This window comes from Rana temporaria, chromosome 2 (assembly GCF_905171775.1).
Source record: "Rana temporaria chromosome 2, aRanTem1.1, whole genome shotgun sequence".
Classification (NCBI taxonomy): Eukaryota; Metazoa; Chordata; class Amphibia; order Anura; family Ranidae; genus Rana; species Rana temporaria.
Genome location: NC_053490.1, coordinates 439,504,222 through 439,522,642, shown reverse-complemented (window position 1 = coordinate 439,522,642; position 18,421 = coordinate 439,504,222). Strand labels below are relative to the sequence as shown.

The following is an 18,421-nucleotide window of genomic DNA, read 5'->3' as shown; positions in this document are numbered from 1 at the left end:
ATTTTAGTGCTGTTCTGTGTCACTGATTCTCCACAACAAAACCTCAGACAGAAATTAAAACCAGACAGAGAATCTGACCATACATACATACATACATACATACATACATACAAACACTCAATTAATGTTTATATAGCAAAGCTGTCTCACCAACTTACCTGATCCTTTTCCCAAAGTAAGCTATATCGGTTACCGTTTACCACTTCTCTAATAAAGTGGATTCCAAAGTCGGCAATTCGAAAGTTCAGGTCCCCGAACCAAAACACTAAACTGTTTAACAGAGGAAGAACCAGGATTAAAGAACATCAAACTAAATACATAGGGACAGAAAAGCATCATATTCTGCACAAAGTCAGCTGTGCATTCCTCTTAACAATCCTATGCATTTTCTTCCTCTAGAGAGTATAAATACCTTGACAAATAAAGAGTAGCTTAACTTTTGTTGAGAAAAAAATCTATGTACATTGCAGGGATTTTAACAAACTTCGTTGCAGATTCCTACCTTTTGTTATTCTAAAGAAATAGTGGTTTGTCTGTGTCCATGTTCACAGTGAATCTGTACGGGAGTGATTTTTTGAATCATCAATCAGCTGCTGCACTTGCAGGGTTCTAATGAAAAAAGTGGCTTAGACATAATTTCCCATTGGGAGTACTGTATATCACTAAAAGGACATTTCTGTTGCAAGGGATGTCCAAAATCTGACTTGTATCTTAGTGCAGACTTGTGGGAAAATCTGTAAGCCAATCATACAAGCAAGAAATGACATTTCTGGGGGGCGTGCTGTACACCATCTGTGTACACAATGCCTGCAGGTTGCCACATTGCATTGTTTATAACAGATAATTACAGCGGTTGCAGATTGAAAAAAAATGTTTAAACACTAAAATTACCTTCGCGCATATAGGCAAATGCTGGTGGTAGGGTGGCCTTATTGTTCTGGTTCATATGATGTCGTCCCCCTCTTGTTGTGCGGGGGCGCGCAGTGCGGCTATCAGCGGCGCACAGTGTCCCTGAAACACCGCACATCCCCGATCTTGGTAACTAGCCGATGACGTGGCTCTTTAATCATGTGATCAGCTGTGTCCAATCACAGCTAATCACATGTAAAATCACATGTAAACAAGGAAATGACGATTTGAAATGAGTGTAAAGAGAGCCGATCAGCGGCATTTCCTCACAGGGGAGACCTGCAAAGGTCCCGATTATCAGTGTAGCTCCAACAGTGCCCAGTAGTGATGCCAGTCAGTACTGCCTATTAGTGCCCATAAGTGCTGCCTATCTGATAGGTGCCACCTCATCAGTGCAGCCTCATCAGCGCCCAATGAGTGCAGCCTCATCAGCGCCCAATGAGTGCAGCCTCATCAGCGCCCAATGAGTGCAGCCTCATCAGCGCCCAATGAGTGCAGCCTCATCAGCAGTGAAGGAGAAAAATTACTTATTTTACAAAATTTTCTAACAGAAACTAAGTAAAAATATAACTTGGGTACACTGTTGCATGATGTGCAATTGTCATTCAAAGTGTGACAGCGCTGAAAGCTGAAAATTGGCTTGGGCAGGAAGGGGGTGAAAGTGTATTGAAGTTGTTAAAAGCAACTTCACTGTCAAAGCAGCTGGCAGCCACCTAAGACTTTGTAATTAGTTGTCCGCAGGGACAACCATGAATAGCAGCCATTCTTATTCAGGATGTTATCCTTATTTGCTATACCAGTCCAAAAAAAATTATAATAGTGTATAAAAACAACTGGATCATTACACACCACGGAGGCAATATTTATTCACATAAAACACTAGATAGCACTCACAAACTATGATTGAATACGTACTACACATATGTCTGTAGTCACATCCAAAGCAAGGTGTGCCCCAACCCTTAAATGCTTCCCTACCCGCACCCTTCTTTCCCACCTTTTGCCCCCTTATCTGTTCAGTTGCAAAAACGTCATGTCTCATATCATGAGCTATATAGACACCATGTTTGAAGACTGACTGTACAGCACTTTGTATGAAATGCTGGGCTACTTGTTCATCTTGTTCAACTGTGCTAGATTTAAACCTTGGCAATAAAAAATACTGAACAGAAAATGTGCTGCGCATCTAAAAACTTACTCATGATCCAAAATTCCATCAATGCTTTCTCCGTCAAACTGCTGGGCCTCCAGCATCCTCTCAAAATCATCCAGCCTTTGGTTAGTATTCTCCATATGTGCAGGCAAATGGCAGTTCATGAAGCACAACATGTGTCCGTATACAGACATACGCGCAGTCACGCCTCCTTTGTTACCCTTTATAAAGCAAAAAAAAAAAAAAATGTAAAATACTACAATCACAGTACAATGATAATTAATCACGTGAGTAAAAAAAAAAAACTCCTAAGGGGACTCTTCCCATGCCACAACTACCAGATTGATGTGTAAGTTGTGAAGTACACCTGTCTTAAGAGCACCATATGGGCTACCACTGCTGTCTGAAAATGCTACTTTCTCGGCAGTGCCTGTTTTTTTTTATACCAGACACTGACCTGAAACAAGCAGGTAACAAGTTAAAATATCTGTAAAATGGCAAAATTCTTTATCTCTTTACTTGTTCCTGGCCAGTGACTCAAAGTATTAATAGCAAAAAGATGAGCAAGGTAGCCAAGCAACTAGGATTTTCAAGGTGAAAAATTAAACAATGAAAGCCTACATATTTCTGTATATTAAGGTTTTCTTTACTTGCATGATTAAAATGTAGGTGGAAGATTTTTACTACCAATACTTCCTACTACTACAAAAAACGGATGAAGGCAGAATGGGGCCCTAGTCAAAGTAGCAATTTTACCCCATTCCTTTGACTGGCATTGATAAGGGCTGCAATAGCCACAGAGAAGCCTTTCCATTTGCAATTTCTGTATTATATGACCCCATTTGTGAACTGACAGGCAGGTGAACAGGTTTGACCTATTGTGCTGTCCCCATGGTCTATTGTAGGAGCACGAAGTACGTTGAAGCTGGGCCCTCTGGACATCAAATGGACCCAGGCTACCTGCATAGGTTGCCTTGCAAATAATCCAGCTCAGCTGCTTACTATACTCATCGCAGTGCAGTGGCGGTGCGTCCATAGAGGGCGCAGAAGCGCCACCCCCTCTCTCTCCTGCACAGCTACTGAATACAATACATAGATCCATGCTTGGCATGAATCCATGTTTTGTTGCTGCCGCCCACTATTCAGATGGCCGGCCCCCCTGGTGAGCGCCGGCCATCTGAATAACGGCAGCTGGTTGGCTTTGGAAGTGCCCATCAGAGCCAGCGGCTTCCAAATAGTTAACCAGGGGACGCACGGGGGGTGCGTTCCCTGGCCAACACTGACAGGCGTCTCAGCCAATCAGGTTCACCGGTTCTGGTTACCGGTAACCTGATTGGTTGAAGCGTCATCGAGGGTGGGAGAAGACATCGAAGGACCGTGGAAGGAGGATGGCTGGCCTCAAAGGTAAGTGCTGGGCGGGGGCAAACTGGCAGCATTTTACAGGGCACAGTGGCGACAATTGATGGGCACAGTGGCAACAGTTGATGTGGGCACAGTGGCGACAATTGATGTGGACACAGTGGCGACAATTGATGGCACAGTTGCTGCATTTGATGGCACAGTGGCTGCATTTGGCATGGCACAGTGGTGACAAATGATGGGCACAGTGGCGACAATTGATGGGCACGGTGGCTGCGCTTGATGGCATGGCACAGTGGTGACAATTAATGGGCACAGTGGCGACAATTGATGGCAGAGTGGCTGTGTTTGATGGCATGGCACAGTGGGAGACTCCACCGCTGCCACTTTGTACATTTGAAAGCGCTGATCACCTTTTATGATGCAAGTGTTTTTACCTACATTAAACATTGGTACCTTTCAGTATTTTGCTATGTGCCTTTCGCTTCTTCTCCTACATCTCTACATATTGGTTTAAATTTTGGCCCACATTGGGTACCCCTGGAAGCGACCTTTTTCCTGATTCGATCCCTAGGTTCCTCTCTGATTGACGTGTGAGATGTCTCCGTGAGAATTGCAGCCGATGATCCAGGCCTGAGAGTGGTTTACACCCTGCTTTACTGACCCTCTGGGCATATGTCCATTAGGGTACAGTATCTCTGGTAAGCCTTCCTTTCAATGATCGATGGTTGATTGCTTTACTGCACTTCATTCTGAGGCATTGGGACTATTATCACCATTTTCATCACATTGGACTTTTTTTTTACATATATTTATTTAGATTGTATATATACACCATCCAGTGTCTATACATATACATCACTTTTTTGGTTGATATATTGTCATCATAATTTTTTCACTATTTGTTTGATGCACTGTTTATTCATCCTTTCATTGGGTGATCTATTCATTTTATGCTTGCATGGCACAGTGGTGACAATTGATGGGCACAGTGGCGATAAATGATGGCACAGTGGCTGCGTTTGATGGCATGGCACAGTGGCTGCATTTGATGGCATGGCACAGTGGCAACAATTTATGGCACAGTAGCGACAATTGATGGCATGGCACAGTGGCTGCATTTGATGGGCACAGTGAGGCTGCAATTTTTTTTTTTTCGTTTATTTGCGCCCCCCCAAAAATTTTGAACACCAGCCACCACTGTCCCAGTGCTTGACTGGATGCTAACAAATAGTCAACCACATCAGTTATATTATTTTGCTTGCTTTATATTATTTTTTTTATTGTTTTATATTTAAAGTGTGATCAAATAGGGCAGTATAGCTGTTGAGGGGTTTTTTTTTCTCTCTTAAAAATTTTCAGTCCATCAGCAGCAATGTATTTTTTCTTTAAATCAGGTCATTTCTATTGAAAAGGTTTTTTCTTTCAACAAAAAAGTAAGAAAGAAAAAAAAAAAGAAAATCCACAGTGCCCTGTGGGCAATACACACAACAAAAAAACATAGATCCAAAAGCAACAAAGTGCAATACATCATATCTTACAAAGTAGCAGCCATGTACAGTGCATCCGGAAAGTATTCACAGCGCTTCATTTTTGTTATGTTACAGCCTTTCTAAAATGGATTGAATTCATTATTTTCCTCAATATTCTACAAACAATACCCCATAATGACAGTGTGAAAGAAGTTAGTTTGAAATCTTTGCAAATTTATTAACCACTTCAGCCCCGGAAGGATTTGCCCCCTTAAAGACCAGCCAATTTTTTGCGATACGGGGCACTGTTGTCACTTTAACTGACCATTGTACGGTTGTGCGACATTGTACCCAAACAAAATTGATGTCCTTTTTTTCCCCTTTTCCTTCCCCCCCCCCACCAATAGAGCTTTCTTTTGGTGGTATTTGATCACTCCTGTGATTTTTTTTTTTTGCGCTTTAAACAAAAAAGAAAAAAGCGAGAATTTAGAAAAAGAAAAGAAAAAAAAAAAGACACACAGGCCCGGATTCACAAAGGATTTTGTTTTTCATTTTTAATAAATTTGCAAATATTTCAAACAAACCTCTTTCACGTTGTCATTATGGGGTATTGTTTGTAGAATTTTGAGGAAAATAATGAATTTAACCCATTTTTAAATAAGGCTGCAACGTAAAAAAAATGTATAAAACGTGAAGCGCTGTGAATACTTTCTGGATGCGCTATTTTAAACATCACTCCTTATGAACAAGCACAGGAGATACTGCCATTAAACTGTTCCTCCTCCATGCCTGCAGGTAAAAGGTAAACCGTTACACATACCCAACATGTTTGGTGCTGTATCCTTCTTCAAAAATAAATAAATAAATAAATACACTAAACTGTAGTTTTAGGCATGCCTTAAGCCTCGTACACACTACGTTTTTTTTCACTCAACCCAGCGGGCTGAACAGAAAAAAAAACTGAGGAGCTTGCTGTACTAACTATGCAATGTTAGCGATCTCCTAGCTGAGCTATTGTGTTCTGAGAGGGGGACTGCCCCCCCACCAGACCACACGGGTAGCCATTGGCTGCCAACACCTTTCGGCCAACTGCTGTCGGACAGGCTGATGTACACACATGGGCCAAATATTAGCCGTTTCTGTTGAAAATGGCTGATATTTGGTCCGTGTGCACCAGGCTTTACCATTCATTATTGACAGATCACTCACCCAGTAGCCATACAGTCCAGTGCGAATGTAATTGGTACGAATGTCTTGTACAAAGGGAACGTGCTTGTGCTTTACAAAGGTCAGTAGTAGCAGCCCCTGCATCCGAATGGAAGAAAGCTGAAATAAATTAAAGCGAGATGTCAGACTTCAAATAGACATTTTGTTTAGACCAACATGTTTGTTACAATATGATAATTTTACAGATACAAATAACATACTGATCAGAGTCGCTGACAGACAAGATTAATGCCACGTACACACGATCCGATTATCCGTCGTAAAAAACCTTGGATGGATTTTCCGACGGAATTCCGCTCAAGCTTGGCTTGCATACACACGGTCACACAAAAGTTCTCTGAACTTCTGTCCGTCAAAAACACGGTGACGTACAACACTACGACGAGCCAAGAAAATGAAGTTCAATGCTTCCAAGCATGCGTCAAAATTTTGCGCATCGGAATTGCTACAGACGAACCAGCTCTCAATCTTTTATCGCCGGAAATTCCGACAGCAAATGTTCAATGGAGCATACACACGGTCGGAATTTCCGTTCAAAAGCTCACATTGGACTTTTGCTGTCGGAATTTCCGATCGTGTGTACGGGGCATAAGGCTTTAAAGAAATCCCATTGCTTTCTTTCTGAAAAAATCTATGAACAGCTTCCTTTACTTATTACAAGAGTATTAATATTACAACAGCAGAATTAATAAGATTCCACATAAGTCATCAATAAGGTTCTTTATAAAAATCTAGTGTAGTGTGAAATGTTCTATCTGATGCCAAGTTTATTATAAGAAATAAAAAAAATTCATGTGGATTCAAAATATCAGTGATTTCACCTTCGTAGGGTTTTGCAAAAGCAACTTCCTGTCTTTTACTTTAGCCTATCAAATGATGGAACCAAAATTTAGTAAAATGTCACAAAATTACTTAAGCAACCTAATGGTTAATACAAGTCATGCAGCAATATACTGCATGTTCAATTTCCTGATAGCATTTGGCAAACATATTGACTTTATTATTATTTTAACTTATGTTACATTAGACTAGGCAACAGATGTGTCAGGTCTACCAAGTTCTACATTAAGGCCCCCATTTACACCTGAGCGTTTTGTACAAAACGCTGGATGGGAAAAAATCTATTATTCTCTTTGGAGATGGTTCACATCTCCACTCCAAAACGCCTGAAGCCAGAAGCTCCAAAACGCCTAAAGCTCAAAAAAGTTTTTTTTTTATGCAGATTACAGACGTTTTTCTGCTTTTTATTTTGACCTGTACAAAATGGCGGCAAAACGTGTGAAAATTGTGCAACTTTCCGCCTGAAAACGCTATGCTCAGGTGTGAATTGGGCCTTAAAGCAGAACTAAACTCTTTCAATCCACTTTAACTACTTTTATATCTTATGCCTAGTAGTACACACGATCAGAAAATCAGATAAAAAATACGATAATCTGATCGTTAGTACACAGCTTTCGAGAGCCAATCACGACAGTTATTATACACAATTTATTTAGCGCCGACAGTTTACACATGGATGAGCGTACCCGTATTACATGTCCGAGAAATAGATATTTTCATAGGGCAGAAGACAGATAGCCGTATCTTTAGTAAGACATTATTTACTAGTATATTTTCTATTTTTCTTGTTCATCTAATTTTTATATGTGGCTAATAGAGGGAGGAGAGACAGATGTGCCCCCATCTCTTCATACCGGTTGGTGTTGGTGAGTAGATCTTGAGTTTCCGCCAATGCCTCGTTTCCACTGAGCCGGATCAGTTTGGTACACTATTTTGGGTGTTTCCATTATGAAAGCGGGCCATACAACCAAACCATACCGCACCATTCTGGGTCCTGCTTCAGATGTGGGGCCATAAAATGGTACGGGTCGGTTAGGTTGGAGCTACAATACATTCCACTGATTGGCGGACACGCTAGGCATTTTTTCTAAACTCTGTATGGCCCCTGATGGTCCGACTTGCAGTGGAAACGCTCACCAGAATAGACCGGACCATTCTAACTGTTCTAAACTGTACCGACCTGAACTGTCCCGCTCAGTAGAAACAAGGCATTAATAGCCTAGAGCCTATATTGAATGCAAGAGGATATAATAATCCTCATATTGTCTATATGTGTATATCAAGAGAAGTTTCACCAATTCAACTTGGCAAGTGTAAATATTACCACATAGAGATAGAACTTTGGTTCTTATATAATGGCACTGACCTCACCCTATAGGGATACCTGTTATGGTAATTTACATAACCTTTATTATAAATCATAAAAGGTAAGTTTTAGTTAAGTGGCCTTTTGGTACCCAGGGAAGCGCACCCTCATATACTGTAGTTCTAGTAAATCCACAAGCTGCTGCATTCCAATAGAAGAAAAAGGGAAATTTAAGTTTGCCCTCCATCAACTATCATCCTGTCAACTGCATGCAGTCTGCATAGACCAGCACGCACTGCCCACCATAGAGATGTGCTTTAGGCATGTGCATTTTGTTTCGTTCTGAATCGAAATTTGGACGAATTTTTCATTATCCGGACGCATACGAATTCCCGAATTGTAATATAATGAATTTAACCGAATCCGAACGCACGTTTTCGAATCGACGAAATTCGATCAAATTCGAAAACAAATTCTATTTGACTCCTATTCGAAAACAATTCGAATTAAAATTGAAAGAACAGAATGGAATTTAATAGAATGTAATCAAATACAATAGAATATGACCTGGCTTCTTCTATCTATCTATCTTCCATTTTCTGAAATTCGAAATTCATATAGAATGAACTCAAATTCGAATAGAAAAATATTAGAAGAGTAGAATAATAAAAAAAAATATATATATATATATATATATATATATATATATATTTTTTTTTTTTTAATTATTCTACTCTTCTAATATTTTTCTATTCGAATTTGAGTTCATTCTATATGAATTTCGAATTTCAGAAAATGGAAGATAGATAGATAGAAGAAGCCAGGTCATATTCTATTGTATTTGATTACATTCTATTAAATTCCATTCTGTTCTTTACTATTCTTTGATTTTCATTCTATTGTTTTATTATTTTAAATTCTATTTTATTGAATTCTTTTTTAGAAATCGATTTATATTTTTTAGATTTTGATTCAAATTTGCTTTTAATTTTCATTCAAATTTGTTTTCGAATCGAATTGTTTTCGAATTCGATTAGAATTTGTTTTCGAATTCGATTGAAATATTATCGAATCCGGTCGAAATATTTTCCGAATCCGAATGGATTTTTCGAAATTCGGTCGAAAACGAACGAATTCCGAAAACAAATTTAACACATGTAACGAATCTAACTTAACGAAATTAATTAAATAACGAAACAAAACAAATTTTTCCCTTTTGCACATGCCTAATGTGCTTTATGGAACCATTTGACAACATGACAATTTTTTTCAAGCAAAGAATTAAATATAGATACATACCTTTATATAACCTAGAGGGGCCAAAATGTCCATAAGAAAAAGACTCCATGGGTCATCAAAGGCCAGATCTGATAGGAAGTTTACTATCTTTGAATTCACTTCTTGCAGTCTAAAATACAGACAATAATAACAATGTAGATTTGAACTGGGATTTTTATTTTTTGTTGTATCATGGATTCACACACATATATGAACATCAGTGTTTGTCACAACAACAGTGTCATGATCACGCCCCTTATCTGCATTGAAAAGCACCAAAGACAGCAGATAACATATCTGATGTGAACATGCTCTAAAAGACATGAGGCTCAATGTACTAAGCTATAATGCATGTTATTTGCCATAACTAATCGCTCTTTTCAGTTATCTGACTGAAATTCTCAACTCTCAATGCTTCTGCTAAGATTCATTAGAGCATATTTCTTAATCAAGCCATTTCTTGTCATTTTTTAAAGTGTCAAATTACAAATACCCCAGCATGGGGCTTCAAGAGTAAAGCCCGGTACTCACGGGACGAATATCCACTGGTTCAACAGAAACCGGCCGAAATTCGGCCCATGCAAACACCAGCCTGGCCGGCTTCCGTCAAACGGGCATGCTGAAAAACCAGCATCTGATCGGTATGCGATCAGTGCTGGCAGCCAATGGCTGCCAGCACTAACTGTTGTGTTCCGCTGGGATCAGTCCCCGTCAGAACACAACAGCTCAGCGGAGAGATTGTTGTACTAACATCCCATTGTTAGTACAGCAGCTTCTCCCAAGCTCCTCGTTTTTTTTTGTTCAGCCTGCTGGAATGAAATTAAAAGAAAACTGATAGCATGTACCAGGCTTTAGAATGGGATATTCACAGCCAACTATCTGGTACGAGTATCTAAAGCACATTATATGGATTGTACGTTTTCCAGTATATGTCCTTCAGAGTGAATGAATTTTGACACAATGGCCCCATTGGGTCCATCACTGAAAACATCTGTTCACATATAATATTGCCAATTAGGGTTGCACCGATAACACTTTTTTAAGACCCATTACAAGTACCATTACTTTTATGTACTCGCCTATACGAATTAATATTATATATATATATATATATATATATATATATATATATATATATATATATATATATATATATATATATATATATATATATATATATATATATATATATATATATATATATATATATATATATATATATATATATATATATATTCACAATGCTCTCCTTTGTTTTTTTAAAATAAATGAATGACGTGGCTGTGTGGGTGGAGCCACGCACAGCCGCGTTGATTTTAAAAAGTGACAGCGAGTATGGGGAACTTCTCCCCGTACTGCTGTCACAGGAAGTGCGGAGATCAGTCAGCGGCTGCAGCATTGGTAACATGTTACAAGTTCCACCCTAAAAACAGGTGGAATATGTAACATGTTCCCAAAGGTGAACTTATCCTTTAGAACCCTTTCACACCAATGCGCTTTACAGGCGCTATAGCGCTAAAAATAGCGCCTGCAAAGGCTGTCCTCTCACTGCAGTGTCATAGAAGGGAACATGTGCCTAAAAGACAAATGCTCCCTTCCAGCCCAGCCCTCTTAACTAGACAGAAAAAGCATAGGTTTATGGGTATATGATTTATCCACAATCCCGTGTTTTTCTCACACAGTTAAGAGGAAGAATGAGAATCTGCTGCCTGCTGAAAATGTACAGTTTAAATCAAGCAAAAATCATATATTATTATGCAATATGTTATAACATAATTTATTGTATTTATAACTTCAAACTTCAGTAATTTGTCCGTTAAGTCACCTGCTTGAGTACAGTTTTTGAAAACATTGTAAAAATTACCTTAAAAACAAATAATAATTATTTGTATATTACTTACTTATGGTAATTAACCACTTCAATACCAGGCACTTACACCCCCTTCCTGCCCAAGCCAATTTTCAGCACTGTCACACTTTGAATGACAATTGTGCGGTCATGCTACACTGTACCCACATTTTTTATCATTTTGTTCCTACAAATAGAGCTTTCTTTTGGTGGTATTTGATCACCTCTGCGGTTTTTATTTTTTGCTAAACAAATAAAAAAACTTTTTCTTTTGTTTTGTAAATAAGTAAGTTTTGTCCTTCACTGATGGGCACTGATAAGGCGGCACTGACGAGTACTGATAAGGCAGCACCAATGAGGTAGTACTGGTAGGCGGCACTGAGGGATGGCACTGTTATGCAGCACTGATGGGCATTGATAGGCAGCACTGATGGGCACTCATGGGTAGCACTGTGGGCACTGAAAGGCTGCACTGATGGGTACTTATGGCTGTCACTGATGGGCATCCCTGGTGGCACTGGCAGGCATTGTGGATGGGCACTGATTGGCAGCTGCCTGGGCACTGATTTGATTATCCCTGGTGGTCTAGGGTGGCAAACCTGGTGGTCCAGTGTGGGTGGCCATCCCTGGTGGTCCTAGGCGGGCATCCGAGGGGGGGCTGTGCTGATAAACAATCGGCACAGACCCCCCCTGTCAGGAGAGCAGCCGACTGGCTCTCACTCTAGGAGTGAGGAAAAGCCGAGTAACGGTTCTACCCGTTTACATAGTGATCAGCCGTGATTGAACACAGCTGATCACGTGGTAAAGAGCCTCCGATCAACGCAATGCGCCCCCCCACGGGCGCGCGGTGGCTGTTATCCGCCTGGCCGTCATTCTGCTATAGGCCAGGCGGGAAGTGGTTAACCAATTGCCACCCAGGCCAATTCTGACACTTCTCTCCTACATGTAAAAATCATATTTTTTTTTTGCTAGAAAATGAGTGTAACCGTTGCAAATTTTTATGTTAGACGGTATTTGTGCAGCAATTTTTCAAACATGTTTTAACTTTCATGGATAAAAAAACAAAAAAAAACACACACACACACACACACACACACACACACACACACACACACATTAGTTAGCCCAAGTTTGTTTGTATAATGTGAAAGATGTTATGCCAAGTAAATAGATACCTAACATGTCACGCTTTAAAATCGCGCACACTCGTGCCAAACTTCAGTACTTAAAAATCTCCATAGGCGACGCTTTAATTTAATTTTTTTTTTACAGGTTACATGCAGGGCCGCTGTTAGAAATCATGGGGCCCCGTACAGCCTACCTGATGGGGCCCCCTTTGACCCTGTCCTTGCCCCCGCCTCTGACCCTGCCTCAAAAGTTGCGGGGGGACATATGGTGCAATGAATGTGGAAGTAATTGGCTGGTTTCAGAGCTGCTCGTATTACTTCCACATGAAACCTGACAACTGTCTTTACAAGCATACACACCCTCCTGGCTGCTGTCTCCAGCCAGAAATGTGTATATGTGTTAAAAAAGACATGCTTGCATGGCCTCAGCTCTGTTTTAAAATGGCGTGGTTGAGGGGCTGTAAAAACACAGCTCAGCTGTGCGTATTCCCCCCCCCCCCCCACACACAAAACACAAGTGTGCAGTAGCATCATGCAGTTCCTTGTGATCTTTAGGCCTCATGCACACAGGTGTTTTTTTTCTGGCAAAAGGCTGCTGCCAAGAGAAGGGGCTTCTTAAAATCTCATGTGTGCATGAACCTTATAGCATTCGGATTATCATTCACACAGCACACAATGTGCTCTATGGCTCTATCACAGTGTATCACATGCTGGTGTGTGCTGACTTTGCTGTGGCTGTGCTATAATCTGTGACACACAATACACCCATAAAGTAACAAAGTCAGCACACAACAGCATGTGATACACTGTGATAGAGCCATAGAGCACCTTGTGTGCTGTGTGAATGATTATCATAATTCACTGTGAGGATATATAGATGATTCTGCTGAGATTACAGTGAAAACTTCACTCACTGTGTGCTGCCCGATGCAGACCGCGCTACCCTCCGCCGCCGCTAGGATTCGTTTCGCCGTTCTCTCCCTGTCAGCTGTCTCATATAAGTCCTTTACAGAGCAGAGCAGGTAAATCACTGTATGGATCACTCCGCCAAGCACCAGGGAAGAGCGGCCGGATCTATAGAACATGTGGCTGGGTGCAGGTTTGTGTACCTCCGCCCGAAAATGGAAAAATAGTCCCTCCCCAGTGCCCACCTCCTGAGCCCCTCTGTTCACCTAAAGGGGCCCAGGAAAATATATTTATACACTCCCTAAGCCAGTAGGATGTCAATGTCATTTATTCAGCACTATTTTTGGGGTTTGAATGAAATGCACTATAAAGCTGTCCGGGCCCCCCTGATGAGCTGATAGGGCCGGGCCCGGTACAACAGGGCTGGCTGTACTGCCCTATCAGCGGCCCTGGTTACATGTTTAGAGTTACAGAGGACGTCCAGCGCTAGAATAATTGCTCTTGTTCTAACTTTTGCGTTGTATGTAACCTGTGTGTATCTGGCTCCCAAAATAGTCAGTGCCTCACCAGCCACTGACCTCACTGTACAATCAGATTGTACAGAAAGTGGGTAAAACTAAAATAAGAGTTCTTGTAGTGGGGAGTGGTCCAGACTGGTAAGCATGCAATATTCTGTGATGCACTAAGGCAGCGCATGACGGAAGCAGATCTACAGCAAATGATGGAAGCAGAATCTTTTTTAAAAAAAATTTAAAGAAACTTGAAATGTTTAATCGTCTGTGGATGAGGTAAGTGAACATTGGGCAGAAAGGATATTACAAAACACTTTATTTATTATGAAAAGTGACGAAAAGGTGAACCAATCACCTGAAGGTGGAGCATAAACCATCATCATATCATAACTATAAAGAATTAACCCTCCTTTGTCCTATGATGTACGATTAAGAAATTACTTTTGGTTTGTGATCTGCAAAGGGTTTACTAATTAGATGCTAGAAAAAGACTATACATAGAACCATCCATTGAACATGGGAATGCAATTATTTTAGTAAATATAAACGGCTAAATTTCTTATCAGCAGTATATAGCAGTCTTTTTCAGTGTCTGGCTGAGCACTTGGTAAAGCTTGTTGGAGGAGTTTTCATTCTTCTTTGACTTTACCATGAGGCTGCATGACCCCTGACTTTGTCTGGACAGTGCTGATTGGCCTTGTGCTGATCACATGCACCCCCCCCCCCACCCAAAAAAAAATCCCTAACAATACACAAACTGAGCATGTGCAGCTTCCCCCAAGGTTCTGCACTGTCAGGAGATAGATTGGGGACCGTGGAAGAAGGGTAGGATCAGTGAAGACCGGATCAAACAGCATTGTTGCACAATAAGGAGGAGTGGGTATAGAATTGGGTATCTGGGATTGTACGATATTTTTTATTTTATTTATTTTTATGGTTGAACCAGATGGACTTGTGTCTTTTTTCAACCTGACCAACTATGTAACTACTTAGGTTTCCCAGTGAGCATAACAAGCATGCTTTACAGCAGGGGTGCCCAACCTTTTGAATAGCGAGGGCCACTTAAGCAACTTGGTAACCAGTCGTGGGCCACAATGAGCGAAGCGGGCAGATGACAGGTCACGACTACTCTATGGGCCCTCCGATCTGCCCAGATGGAAGGGGATGAATTCCCTTCTGTTTTTTGGATTGGAGGTAGGCGAGCGTAAATGGACATCTTTCGCTCTGTAGAGGTAAATTGAGGGTCCCATTTGGTCGGGCTAATCATGTGAAAAAGGCCCAAGACTGCTTTTAAATGATGTGCTGTAGTTTACCCACACCACGGGTGCAGCGTAGTGCACCTGTGTCTATCATGCGGGTTAGCTGAACTTTGCCATAGACTCCTTCTGTGGCAAAGCCGGCGCTGTAGAGGAAACCTCAGCTTATGGGGCTCTGGTCTGCAGCCGCTTTCTTCCTCTACCACCAGCTTCATTCACAACACTGATGCTGTGGTATGGCAGATCGGCAACCTGCGATCTGGGCTTGCCAACCCGCTATTCCAGACCAGGAGGTCGTGGGCCACATCAGAGGGCTCCGCGAGCCACATGTGGCCCCCGGGCCACTGGTTGGCCACCCCTGCTTTACAGCATATGCAGATTGATTTTAATGTTGTGGGTTTAATAACACTTTAATAGTGCTGTAACATAATGAATTATGCAGATTACAGAATAAAACAAAACAGTAAATGAATGGCATAGTCAACAATAATACTACTTGACCACCTACTTTTTCCTTACACATTTAAGGTTTGGTCAACTTACACCAAATAGAAGAAATGGGCACAAAAGTGGTGGAGTTATTGCCAACAGCAACCAATCATGTAACTTTCATGGAAAAAATAAAACCAGAACCAGTTGCGATGAGTAATACCTGAACTTCTGTTCTCATTTTCTTTTGCCCAGCTTAAATGAATAAGACTTAGAAACTGTAAATCACACAGGATGACACTTACCCAATGACATACATATCGATATTTGAAGCAGATGAATCAAGGAGAAATAATGAGCTGAGATCTCTAGGTGGTGATGCTGTGCCCACATTCCAGGTAACAACGTGCAACCTAAAGACATAAGACAAGCGATATGTTATCACATATAAAAGACAATATAAAGGTGAGCATCAAAAGTATATCAAAATTAATTTGTAAATGCATACGCACGATATTTAGCAAAAAGGTCACAAAGAAGCCACCCATAGTCATACCCATACCTCTTGATAAAGGCAAAAAAGTGAAACATGGCTAATACAGGGTACAACATATCACTGCCCTTTGCTTTTGCATGCTTTACCTCTCAGATTACAATTTCCATTTTTCTTTACATAGCATCATCACATTTTCTAGAGCTGTGCAGAGGAGTCGCAGTAAAAGAATGCATACTTATAACAACATAGAACACAACAACAAAACAAAAAAAAATTACAAAAAAACATAAGGATCCCTGCTCAAGAAAACCTTCACTCTAATAGCAAAGGATAAGCAGTGAAACAAAAGCTAGATAAAATCTTGATCGGTAAGGACCAACCATACAGTATATGATAAAAGATAGGGGAATTATCGACAAAGAGGGCATTACTGAGTAAAGGTGCAGCACAAGAGAAACCTTAAACATATTAAAAGTCGAATTGCCTACGAATAGCCAAAATGTAAAAAAAAATATGTTTAGTTCACATGTCATATACAAATACACACAAAATAAAATGGATTAATCGGAAGACCTGAAATCCTGCATTCTCGAAGGTATCTTTTTTCCACAGATTAGAAAAGCTTGGTCAATAGATCGGCAGAGCTCTTCGTGTAGGTCATCATCGGAGCTTACATCTTCCATGCAGGTCATAAGCTGCGCCACTCTCTGACGCAGCACGAACCTACCACACGAGCCAGTACTGCTCAGGCTGTCTGAGCGTGAACGGTCCTCTGCACTGTATGGGGGCAAGGATAGAAAATCTAGATCCAAGCGCTCAGTGCCGCGTCTTTCCATCCTGTTACTGGCAAATTAATAACAATGGGCAAATCTAAAAAGCGTACTAATCTTACATGCCCAAAGAAAGCTGCACTATTCAGAACTTATGTTGTACTAAGAGGTTTTACTAATCTCAGGACAAATAAACCCTTTGTGTGTGCTTGTGTAAAAGCTAAGAAATAGAAATCCCAGGAAAATTGTTCAGTGTGCAGAAAACCCAATTATTTTACATAAACGTGGAGGAAAGGCATTTTCTTTAATGCAGGCAACTCTGTGTTCATTCCCAGTATAAAGAGTACACTGATCACCATCTTATTAGTACAAAGAACATAAACTTTCACTTGGATGAGGTCTTCCATCCAGAACAAACATCACAACCCACACACATGCATACGGTAATCCTTCAATGCTGCCACACGGATACCCAAGTTTGGGTCAATCATCAAGCCCTTCCCCTAATCACATACTTAGGCCCAGATTCTCGTAGAATGGCGTAAAACTGGGCGGGCGTAACGTATCTGATTTAAGTTACGCCGCCGCAAGTTTTTCAGGCAAGTGCTTTATTCACAAAGCACTTGCATGTAATGTTGCGGCGGCGTAACGTAAATCACCCGGCGGAATTCAAATTCGGCGGGTAGGGGGCGTGTTTCATTTAAATGAAGCGCGTCCCCGCGCCGAACGAACTGCGCATGCGCCGTCCCTAAAATATCCCGGCGTGCATTGCTCTAAATGACGTCGCAAGGACTTCATTGGTTTTGACGTGGACGTAAATTACGTCCAGCACCATTCACGGACGACTTACGCAAACAGCGCAAATTTATAAATTTTGACGCCGGAACGACGGCCATACTTAACATTGGTTGCGCCTCATATACCCAGGGGAAACTTTACGCCGGGACAAGCCTAACGTAAATGTTGTAACTTTACTGCGTCGGCCGCGCGTACGTTCAGGAATTCTCGTATCTAGCTAATCTGCATACTCAACGGGGAAAATGACGGAAGCGACACCTAGCGGACAAAAAAAAAAATTGCATTTAAGATCCGACGGCGTAAGAGACTTACGCCTGTCGGATCTAATGGATATCTATGCGTAACTGATTCTAAGAATCAGTCGCATAGATACGACGGCCCAGATTAGGACTTACGACGGCGTACATGGCGCTGCGCCGTCGTAAGCCCTTTGAGAATCTGGGCCATAATGCCCAATATTGTTTTTTTGCACACACTGGGGTTTATTTACTAAAGGCAAATCCACTTTGCACTACAAGTGCACTTGCAAGGGGTGCAACGGATCAAAAAAACTCACGGTTCGGATCAGAGTCACGGATCGGATCATTTTTCGGATCACCACCATATATAGTCCTCACTGTAATATCCACATCTCCCCTACTGCAATATCCACATCCCCCCCCCCCCACTGTAATATCCACATCTCCCCACCGTAATATCCACATCTCCCCCCACTGTAATATCCACATCCCCCC

At 41.2% G+C, this 18,421-nt stretch overlaps 1 protein-coding gene across 2 annotated transcripts in view; it reads right to left on the bottom strand.

Moving 5' to 3' along the window:
- Positions 1-17,396, bottom strand: part of INPP5K (inositol polyphosphate-5-phosphatase K) — a 42,806-nt gene extending 25,410 nt beyond the window's left edge. The window contains exons 1-6 of one of the 2 annotated variants that reach the window (XM_040338390.1): positions 16,693-17,396; positions 15,929-16,036; positions 9,566-9,674; positions 6,103-6,219; positions 2,108-2,283; positions 159-270 (exon numbers count right to left, since the gene is read on the bottom strand). In XM_040338390.1, coding sequence (XP_040194324.1) covers positions 159-270; positions 2,108-2,283; positions 6,103-6,219; positions 9,566-9,674; positions 15,929-16,036; positions 16,693-16,955 — 885 coding nt within the window. In that variant the 5' untranslated portion in view covers positions 16,956-17,396. The remainder of the gene's footprint in view (positions 1-158; positions 271-2,107; positions 2,284-6,102; positions 6,220-9,565; positions 9,675-15,928; positions 16,037-16,692) is intronic. The other variant, XM_040338391.1, reaches the window with a different exon arrangement.
- Positions 17,397-18,421: the final 1,025 nt, after the last annotated feature.